This window comes from Trypanosoma theileri (genome assembly GCF_002087225.1).
Source record: "Trypanosoma theileri isolate Edinburgh chromosome Unknown TM35_Tth_15_V1, whole genome shotgun sequence".
Lineage (NCBI taxonomy): Eukaryota > Euglenozoa > Kinetoplastea > Trypanosomatida > Trypanosomatidae > Trypanosoma > Trypanosoma theileri.
Genome location: NW_021639857.1, coordinates 204336 through 215791, shown reverse-complemented (window position 1 = coordinate 215791; position 11456 = coordinate 204336). Strand labels below are relative to the sequence as shown.

General features: G+C 40.7%; 3 protein-coding genes across 3 annotated transcripts; all 3 read left to right on the top strand.

The window, feature by feature from the left end:
- Positions 1–493: 493 nt before the first annotated feature.
- On the top strand, positions 494–1537 carry TM35_000151870 (uncharacterized protein; the record flags this gene model as incomplete). The annotated part of the gene is made up of 1 exon (XM_029025839.1): positions 494–1537. One exon carries the CDS (start codon positions 494–496, stop codon positions 1535–1537), a length of 1044 nt encoding a protein of 347 aa, XP_028882822.1.
- Positions 1538–1836: 299 nt separating this feature from the next.
- Positions 1837–3591, top strand: TM35_000151860 (phosphotransferase; the record flags this gene model as incomplete). Its single annotated transcript, XM_029025838.1, has 1 exon — positions 1837–3591. The coding sequence occupies one exon, from the start codon at positions 1837–1839 to the stop codon at positions 3589–3591; it is 1755 nt and encodes a 584-aa protein (XP_028882821.1).
- A 334-nt stretch (positions 3592–3925) lies between these two features.
- Positions 3926–8737, top strand: TM35_000151850 (putative synaptojanin (N-terminal domain), putative,inositol/phosphatidylinositol phosphatase; the record flags this gene model as incomplete). Its single annotated transcript, XM_029025837.1, has 1 exon — positions 3926–8737. The coding sequence occupies one exon, from the start codon at positions 3926–3928 to the stop codon at positions 8735–8737; it is 4812 nt and encodes a 1603-aa protein (XP_028882820.1).
- Positions 8738–11456: the final 2719 nt, after the last annotated feature.

Sequence of the window (11456 nt, the reverse complement as noted above, 5' to 3'; positions counted from 1 at the left end):
GGATGCGGTGATTGATGTTATTGGCTGTGATGCACTAGAGACGGTTGTGCCAAAGGTGAATGAACAGGGCATTGTGGTACTGGGGGCGATGCGTGGGGAGTTGGTAACAGTTATCGCACGGCAACGCTGCAGTAATAGTAAAGAGATTGCCCCATTGAAGGTGCGATCTACACTAACAGGGAATGAGTTTACGGTGGAACCACACGAAATATGTCAGATGGCGAGTACACGGCCACGGTGATTAATAAGACACAAACAGACAATGTGTCAACACGCAAATATATATATGAGTATATCTGTGTATATTTTGTTATGCTGCGCTTCTCTTTACATTGGACTTGTAATGAATAGAAGAATATGAAAGGAACAGCCGTAGTTAAATCTCTCTCTTTTCTTTTCCTTCTTTTCCACCTAAAGGGAAACTTGTGTGTGAGGTTGACACCTACATAACTTTTAGTACAGAATAAGAAGTAAAAGAGAAAAGAAAAACAGTATGTGGAGTGAGGCCGATCACATACACACGCATAGTAACAGCAGTAGTTCCTACGTGGATGCACTCTCACACTTCCAATCACACCGCGGTCTCCGCACATCTGGGTACAAGTTGAGAAACCACTCACAGATTGTACTGGGCGATGGCCATCACAACAACAATACTCTTAATAACCATAATAACAGTAGTGGTGTTCTGCCTGTACGCCGGCGAGAGCGTGGACCGGGTAAAGAGTTTGGGCGGTTTGTTGAAATGTTTGGTTTTCCAGAGAAGCGACCGCAGCCGTTTTCACAGAAGCGTATATTTGTGGCATCTGCAACCCCAAGCAGCCTTCATGTCTTTCAGCGTACTGGTGAAGTGATGCTTGACAGCAATGGAAGACCATATCAACAAGAGGAATTGGAAGAGCATGTGAATGTATCCAGCACACAAGAGACAGAACTGTATGCAGACAATGTCACAATAGAGGAGACGGAAGAGCGCATTAAAATGCTGGAAAAACTCCTGATGCGTGAAAAGAAACGCCTACAGGTATTGAAGGAAAAACAAATGTTGCAGAATGTAAAAACAGTCTCTCCCGATATATTAAAACAACAACTAAAACAACAACAGCAAGAAGAAGAAGACCAGCACTGGAAGAGTGATATGGATGATGGATTATACAAAACACACAATCCGTTACCCTGCAGCCATACAGCCAGTGATGTTGAGAGTGGATATTCAGTACCAACATCATTACCAGCATCACACAATATACATATCAGTAGTGAGAACAATGCTCATGGGATTCGCATCTTGCGAAATCAACGAAGAGGCAATGATGATGATGAGGATGGTAATAGTTACAAGATTACACCCAAAATCACCGAGAATCCTTCACTATCTTCTCGTAGTAGAGAGTTCGTTTCACAGTCCAATGGGGATCAGCAAAGCTCCGCCAGTCCAACACCACCAAGAGAGAGAATAGCAACAGCAACTAGAGCCACAACTGCCTATGGGCGAAGTTCGTGGACACTGGCGAGGCATTATGCTGGGTGGCGGTGATATTACTTTTTTTTATTTTTATTCTTTTCCCTCTGTATAGTTAAATGGTTATTGTATTTTTACTAGATCATTTTGATTGGCTGTGATTTTATTTTTATTATTATTGTATTATTTTTATTTGTTATGAGACTATTTCTTACATTTTTTTTTTGTATGTGTTTCCTTAAGTATTTGATTTTAATTTTTACTTCAATTGTTTATCTGGAATGTATTTTACATATGTTTGCATGTGTGGTTATTCTTTGCAGTCTTTTTCCTCTTTTCGCTGTTGTGGATGGTTATATCGCCAGTCTTTTCATATGAGAGGCCGTGGTGGCTTTAGTAGAATGATGCCAGTGTGTAATGACAACACTGTGGCTTCTTCGTATGATGCCGAGCTCGCATCCACATTAGTGCAAAAACAACACAAACAACATTATCATCATCTGCAAAGGCCGAAACACACAGAAAGGGGAGAACCAATGTATGATGGATATGTAGTGTTGGACTTTGAGGCGACATGTGAGGGTGGGCAGCGTATTGCTGATCCGGAGATCATTGAATTCCCAATGATTCTCATAGATGCCCGTACTGGATGTGTGTTAGCTGAGTTCCAACGCTATGTGCGTCCTGTACTTCATCCAACGTTATCTACATTCTGCACAGAACTCACTGGTATTACCCAGTCGGTTGTGGATGCTGCAGAGACATTCCCTGCTGTGTGGAAGGCGGCGCTGGATTTTCTTCACCGTGCGGGATATGGTGGGGCCCCACCACTGCGTAGTTATCTCTTCGTTACGTGTGGAGATTGGGATCTGCAGACAATGCTGCCGAGGCAGTTGGAGATTACAGCGAGATATCATGATGAACACACATCATCTACTCCTGTGACCCCTCCTGCAACGTTTAAACGTTGGTGTAATATTAAGAAACTCATGCGGAGTCATTGTGGTTTTTTGCATGCACAACGTCGAATCAGTGATTTACCCGATATGATGGCTGTGTTGGGTCTTCACATGAAAGGGAGACACCACAGTGGGATTGATGATTGTAGAAATATCGTCTCTGTCCTGCAGCGGCTTATGTGTGATGGCTGTTGTATAGCACCAACCACAGATCACAGTGGATTGCAACAGTGGATGGGTTCTCTTTCAAATGTATCGGCACCAATAACATCCCTCGTCTCCGATAAAGAACCATCATCATCATCATTGTTATTATTATCATCCGAACAGCAACAGCAACAACAACAAGAAGAAAAAGAAAAAGAAAAAAGAGAAGAGATGGTAGCCGATACCAAACGTACGTCAGAGGAGGAAAAAGATGTGAAAGAGAGGAAACGACAAAAAGATAGATTACAATCAAAGCCGCTGGTAAAAGAACGGATGCATGTTAACATTTTAACAGATGTGGATCCACTACCCACACTACTGCAAGGTTGTACATTATCAGAGTCTGAGAAGATCACATACTCAAAGGCCCTTTCACGCATTCTCCGTCATGCTGCCGATAGTATGGGAATCCCTATTTCTAATGAAGGATATGTACGTGTAGAGGACTTAATAAAGAAGAAGCCATTTTGCAATAACCCTCAAGCTGTTAAACATATTGCTTTTGTGGTGCATACCAATGAGAAGCAGCGTTTTAAAATGGCATATGATGAAGATCATCATCTTTATATTCGTGCAAATCAGGGACATAGTATGGATGGTATTAACCCAGAGTTGCAACGCATTACCTCCAGCGTTGCATTGCCAGATACTATTGTTCACGGAACATATCATAACGCGTGGAAAGAGATTCGTGCCTGTGGGTATCTATCTACTATGAGTCGTCAACACATTCACTTCGCCAAGGGTCTTTCCAAGAGTGATGGTGTGATAAGTGGTATGCGGGGCAATGTGCAGGTGTTGTTGTATCTGGATGTGGACAAACTTCTTGCAGATGGGATTGAGTTGTGGGAAAGTGCAAATGGTGTTGTTTTAACGCCTGGTGTGGGACAGACGAAACGGCTGCCGCTTGTATACATTGCTCGCGTCGTTGACAGAGAGACAGGTGAAAATCTTCCGTTTTGAGAAGTAATCTTTTTTCTTCTTTTCTTGTTGTTTTTTTTTCTTGTTCTGCAGTAGCTGTGGAGAAACAGAGTAGATGAGTGTTTTTTCTTTTACTAATTGGATGGAGCAAAAGAAGAGTAGGAGAATCATGAAGAGGACCATACATCTATCTCTCTCCACTTGTGTTGTGAGGAAACTGTTTTTTTTTTTTTTTTTCCTCCTTTATTAATAAACTCTATTTGTGATGCGAATGTGTTTTATTTCTTTGTTTTTCTTTCAATTTTTTTTTTGTATTTTATTGTTTTCATTTTTTGTTATTGTTATTGTTATTGGTGTTCCTTCTAAGTCGATGAATATGAGGGAATGTTCAAACACAATGCCTAGCAATACCAATAGAGAAGAACATGGAGAATGGTATGATTGTGATGTATCCCTTCAGCCTCCCCATCGTGTCCCACTTGACAGAATTACCGTTTTTGATACGTTTTCATGTTGTTACGTGATTGGCACAGATGCCACGCGGCGTGAATGCCGTGTACTGGAGTTTAATAAGTCTAACAGTAACACTTTATTGTATGAAGACAGTACATCATATACCTCTGCAGATGTAAAAGATATTATGGCACGTTTTAATGGAAAGGCTAATACCCGTGTAATACGAGGCATTGCTTTATTGGGTTGTGTTCGTTTTACGAAAGGGTATTATTTACTATTAGCCACACGACGTCGATTAGTGGCACGATTGGGATTTCATCGTATCTTTGAAGTAACAGATATTGAACTTATTTCTTTATGTGCACCTGTAACACCCGTTGCCGTAACCGTTGCAGAGGCATCACCACTTCTACAAGCTCGTACGGTGGAGGATTATTATCGAAATCAATTTCTTGCCGTCTCACTAAAGCAGAATTTCTACTACTCCCACACATATGATTTAACAAACACACTACAAGTGAATATGTCTGTGCCATATAGTAAACGTAAGGTCCGTAACAAATTTGTATGGAATGAATTTCTTCTAGAACCTTTTTTTATACCCTTTACGGCACGTAGTACCCCAACAGAGGGTGAGGCTCTCCTTTCACCTGCTGGTATTGGACGATGGATGGTGTATCTACTACATGGCTCTATTGTACAGTGTCCTTTATACTGTGTTGGGCGTCACGTACGCATTACACTTATAGGACGTGTGAGTAAAAACTTTGCAGGTGCACGTTACTTACGTCGTGGTGTGAGTAGTGATGGTCATGTTGCCAATCATGTGGAGGTGGAACAAATTGTGATGGATGAATCTACTTTACACACACACTATACAAGGGGAGCCTTCTCATCCTATGTACAGGTGCGAGGATCTGTGCCACTTCACTGGTTTCACCCACCAACACAGTTGCCAAAACCTCCAATTAAATTGGGTGTTTCGGATTTGTATTACACAGATACACAGAAACATTTCCAGGAATTAATAGAGGATTACGGTGTACCAATAATTATAGTAAATCTCCTTCGGCAACGTGAGAAACGACCTCGTGAAAGTATTCTTGGTAATGAGTATCGGAAGGCGGTGGCGACACTGATGGGATATACACGTGATAATTCAACTGAGAAAAGGAAGGTAACAGATAGCGAGAGTGAAAAGGTGATGAATGTTAAGGAGGAAAATAAAAGAGAAAAAGAAGAAATTCTTTTATATTATGAATTTGATATACGTGAGTCAGCACGTGATGCATGGAATAACACAACCGCCATAGCTGAGGAGTCTCTTAAGAAGACTGGATTCTTCGCTTGTCATAGCAGCGGTCATAAGGCTCAATGGCAGGAAGGTGTGATACGCAGTAATTGTGTAGATTGCATTGATCGTACTAATCTCGCACAGTTTTTTTTTGGTCTCCACGCATTGGGACATCAATTACATGCATTAGGTATACTTTACTCCCCTGTGGATCTCGCACTATCACCTGATGTTCAAAATCTTCTATTACGTATGTTTCTTCTTATGGGTGATGCTATAGCTGTGCAGTATGGTGGTTCCCCACAGGTGGGTGCTGGTGTGTTGAACAGAGGTACTGGATGGGATAAAATTATGGGAATTAAACGTCTATACAATAATATGGTAAGTGATCGTGAAAAACAATCTGCGTTAAATATTTTTCTGGGACGTTATCAGCCATACCCTAATCCATATTCCACTGCATGTAATCCTGTCATGCGTATCCCTACTACAGCATTTGGTGCTGTGGTTACCAATAACAATGATAGCCGCAGAAACAGTTTCAGTAACAACAGTAATAGTAATAGTAATAGTAACAACGATAATAGTGATAGTGGGGTGGCAGAGTATTTACGTTCATCTATGCAAAATATGAGCGTTTGGTTTGATCGTAATGATATTCGCGTTAGTCGAGTTGTAGACCTTTCTGAGATTGAGTCTGATTACTACTTGCAGGTGAAGAGTGCTCCATCCCTGGCTAGACCTAAAAATTCAAGTACTTGGTGGAAAGAAGCTTTACAACGTTTTCACCATTCTATGTGTTACCAAAATACACCGTTGCCCTTATTATCATCTCCACTATTGTCATCATTATCGCTTTCAGTGCCTAGTGTGTGGGATTCACAAGATAAGGAAAGGGATGAAATTATCCGTAGTATGTGTCTGAGAGAACGTGCTGCTACTATGGGTTTGGACCTTGATAATGATATGGATGAAGTTATCACTAGTAATACAGTGCAAGAAGAGGAAGTATTTCATCTGGAATCGACTACAATAGTGAACACACTTGTGCGGCACATGACCATAATCCCTTCTCCATCTCTTTCTAAAGAAACGACAGAGTGTGTGTATGGTCTCATGGATCATGGTGAGGAAAAGGAAGAGGAAGAGGAGGAATGTGTCTATCATAAAAGTGAGGATGCATTGATTGGGTTTGTACACAATCATTCTACCTTTCCAGATGAAGTTCGGGCGAGTGTTTTTCACCAAGACATTGAAGCCGTACGACACATGAGTGATGATTGTGAACCCCTGAAAGATTTACGCCGCATGCAACTAGAAGTGTTATCTATGTATGGTGATCCAGTGGATTGGAATGCAGAAATGCTTATAGAGGCTTTAACAGAGGTGGAACCAGAAGTGAGTCCTCCGACAGTAAATTACTTGCGAAGGATAAATGTGGATAGGAATGTGTTATTGTACAAGTTGCCCATAGATTGTATGGAGCAAGGGGAGTTACTCCAACGCTTTTCAGATCTTGTGCGTCAAATACCTCAAAGAGGTTTGGAAACTTCTGTACATTTCCAAACCGCTGAATTTGACAAACTGGTTGAAGAAATGCAGTCTGTGTATATTGGCAACAAGGATGATCACAATAATAATGATATTAATAGTAATAATACTAATAGTAATACTACTAGTAATAATAATAATAATAATAATAATAATAATAGAGGTAATATTGCTTTCCCTGATGCTACATGCCGTCTTTTGCAACCCTTCTTTAAAGAGGCGGTGTATCCTACTACAATGGCTACAGTAGTGAGAAGACTGCTTCGAGAAATGACCGATGCGAATAGTGGTGTACCTCGTAGTGATCGTTTACGTTATCGTGAAAAGGCTGGTCCACGTGTACCACACGCTCTTGTGGTATTACAGTGTTTTACTGCGAAGGAACTGCATTTGTGGTTAATATCTGAGTCAAGGCGTTTAGGACTCACACTGCACGAACATGTTGAACCACATGAAGCCTCACAAGCGGGATGGAAGTTTATGCTTTGGCTTGCACATGCTAATCTCATTACACAAATTATTACAAAACCGGACTTTGGAGTTGTGGTTCATCCTCCAGTAAAAGCAAGTGATTTCACATCCCGTACAAAATTATTTACTTTACCTTCTCTGGAGGAAAGGTATATTCTCAACAAGAGAATATCATCTAGAGGTGCAGAACTTACATTTACACGAGAAGAATCTGCTGGAGTGGCTCTATCTTTGCTTTCCCACTCAAGTATTATTGCCTATACGGTATCATTGGTAAACCTGGCTTTTGGTTTACTTTCTTCAGTACAGGAAATGACAGTAACTGCTGGAGGTGATAACTCCAAGGACTCTTCCATTCACACCTTATTGGAAAGACTGTTGACACTTAGTACACATCTTGTAAAAGTTAATATTTTGGCTCTTCAACCACGTGATCGTTGGTGTTTCTGGGTCAATGTGTTTAATACATTATATATCCACGCGTGGTTAGTAGCCCCTGGACAACGTGCTCAGGATTATAAAAGTTTCTATACTACCAATGGATATGATATTGGAGGATACTTCTTTTCTTTAAATGACATCAAAAATGGTATTCTTCGTGGGAATAAACCCCCACCTTTTGCACTTTTGCCTCCTTTTGAGAAGGAGGATCCTCGGCACTTATTTATACCAATAGAGTTTGGGCCAAAAATAGGAAATGAATATAACGACATTTTTGAAAAAGGAAACACAACAACAACAATAAGAACAACGTTAGTACATCGTATTCAACGTCAAATTCTATTGGCTCTTATCGACACTTATTTACTACCCAATAACTTTGAGAATATCTCTTCATACAACCCGCGTACAATCTTTGAGGAAGAAGAAGAAGAAGGGCAAATAGGTATGGACCATACAGTATCAAGCATGGATGTACCAAATACAAGTGTGGACCCTGAGGATAGTGAAAATGATATTCCATTTGATACTGGAGATGAAGATCTTGACATGCAAGAAAGCACACATTTAGCTAAGAGTATGCTGCAACGGGCAAGTGGATTATCTATAGGAGCAACATCATGGTTTGCTTCATGGTTTGCAAATCGTTCATCTAATAAAAATGTAACATTCACACATCCATGCATTCCTCTTACATCTGAGGTATTCTCAGAACAACTGAACACCATTGAGGGTTACGTATGGCGTTTACTTAACCATCCCACACAAGTGATGGTGACCCGCAATGGTGTTCAGGTACCACACGCCGTATTACAATTACTTCTGTACCCTGAGGAATTTGGTTCTAGTTGTGATGAAATAATTCGATTACTACAACATCACTCACACACCAATGCAACAGGAACAAAACGAAACACTTCTACCATCATTAATATTTCAGAAAAAAACTCTCCATTTGCTCCAAGGAAACATTAAAACTAGAAAAATAAATCTCCATTTGTAAAATTTACCACCACCACAACAACAAGAACAAATATTCCAAAACAAGTGTAAAACAAATTATAAGTTTATCAGTAATTAGTGTAAACAAAAAAATGACTTTTTCTTTCTTCTTCTCCTCTATTTCTCTACTATTCTTAGCATGAGAATATAGAACCGAAATAAAAAGAAAGAATAATTATTTTTTTGTGATAGATTTAGACTTTTTTTTTTGGTTTTCGTGTCTTTATGGGTTTTACCCCAATGACGCGAGCCATCAACAGCAAAGCATATATATATATATAGAGATATATGTATATAATTTTTTTTTTTATTTTTATTTTCTTTTTTCATTGTATTTTATTACCGTTGCGCAGAGGAATTACGCATTGGTAATGAGATTACAATGGATCTCGTAGGTGGCAAAACATGGATTTTTTCGTCTCTCTGAGTCGCCTCAGCGGCTAATCCAATTTCCACCACTGGAGGGCATAATTGTTACTATCTCTAGGGTCCGTGCCACTCCTTTATCAGCAGCATTCACACTAAGGTGAATTATGTAAAAGAAACTACTGCTGATGGCACGCCGGCATGCGTCCCAGGAGCTTCTTGGATAAAGTTTTCTCCCAGCACGACTCTGCCGGGCCCGGTGCTGCATGACGTTTGTAGCTTATTGAACCAGTAAACTCTACAGAAGAGAGATACTGACCCATGGCTTCCCTGCAAAAAATATACGAGGTAATGGACCTTGGCTTAACTTTTCGAGGGTAAAACGTCACCAAGGGGGTAGTATTATGAAGAACGCATGTATTGAAAAGAAAAGAAAAGAATTTGGTTTTTAAGGAGACCACCTCCTTCAAAGATTTAGTGAGTACATTTAGTTTCCTTGAATAAATTCAAGTACTTAACCTTGGTACCTCGATAAGGTAGCACATCCTTACCAAGGATTTTTTTTTTTTATATTCTTCTTGTCTTAATGGATATTACTCCAATGGTACGGCTATCAACCGTACACCGTGGAGCACCTAGTTACTGGCTTACGAGTGGCTCCGAAGAGGAAGAAGATCCCTTCGTTTTAGAAGATCCTCAAGCTCTTGTAATATGATTTTTTGTTGTAGCCCTTTCCCATACGAGAGAACCAATCCAAGAGAAATCTGATCGAGCATACCAGATCTCTCTACTCTCACTGTTCTTACCCAAAACCCGTCCTCAAGTCTCCTTTTTGTTATTATTTTTGGTTTTTTTGCGAAAGATTGGCCTCAATGAACTCCTATTTATTTTGTTGTTTGTTTTGGTCGGCGACAGACGTCTTGAGCTTACTCTTCTATCAAGGTTTCCATATTCGAGCTCGTCGCTGATTTTAGAGAGGTGGGGAGGCCTTACAGAGGGGGAGGTAGGCTGTGTAGGGTTTCTCTTGGTTGTGAAAACTGTGGCATAGTGTAGTTCCACTCCACCGCAATAAGGAACTGTGCTAACCGCTTAGAAAAACATGATTTCATCAGGGGTACATCATCAACTATAGCAAATTGAACTCGCAGTGGATGAAGAGCGATACAACTCAAGAGGTGCAGAGCTGTTTCGTCGCATTCGTCGCGTTGACTGGTGTGCGCACGAGTGGGTTGATACCCGTGACGTGACATTCGGTGTAGAGTTAGGCCTGATTTACTCATACACATTGACGACCCACATGAGGGGCAGACTAATGCCGGAAGGTCTCTTGTTTTCGTTGTTTTGTATTGCCCATTGGTGGAATTCGATTTTTGTTTTTGTTGTCATACCCTATCCATCATGGAATTTTCTGCAGTGGATGACGAGGGAGACTAGGTAGGCATAGAACTTCTGGCAGACTCCACATTGGACTTTTTCTCTCTGTCCTCACGCTTCGGTGTTGGCGACGTATCTCGCTGGCGTTTTTTTTTTATTTCGCTGGAAACGTTACTTGTATTATTGCTGACAAAATTAATGTTCCAGTATTTGGAATTTAAAACCAAATATTTTTATAGAATACTAACCAATCACCCTTATGGCTCCCATAGCTCAGTCGGTTAGAGCGTGGGTCTAATAAGCCCAAGGTCACAGGTTCGACCCCTGTTGGGAGCATTTTTTTCCGATCTCATTACTCCTATAAGTTATAGTAATTTTTCCCTTGCGGATGTACACTCATTTTTTTTTTCTTCTTCAACCCAGTCTACTACTCACTGACACAAAAGGTAATCAAACGAGGTGCTAAGTGCAACAAAACAACATCACCGTAATAATACAGTACAACGACAGTTATTATGATGATGATTATAACGAGGATGACAAACCTGTGTTGACTGTCATCACTCTTGTTGCTGGTAGTGGTTGTGTGTGTCTGAAGTTATTGCAAGATATGCATAACGCCCCGTCTTGTTCTTCTTCTTCTATTCCAATATCTACTGTTGTGGAGCCACATAACTTGCGTGTAGTGGAAGATGAAACTCCTTTCTCTGTTGGTGGTTTCATGACAACTTCTGCAGAGACCATCTTGAACAGTGCCCATAATGTGCGACCAGGTGATAATTATGTGTCTTCGATGTCCTCCACCAACAATGACTCGTCATTTGACTGTTCATTCTGTTTCTCCGGTTGATGTTGTTGCTGCTGCTGTTGCTTCTTCTTCCGGTTCTTCTAGTACTGCTGGCATGCAGTTTGTGAAGGAGACGGATCTCACCGAGGAGGAGAAGCTGTACGG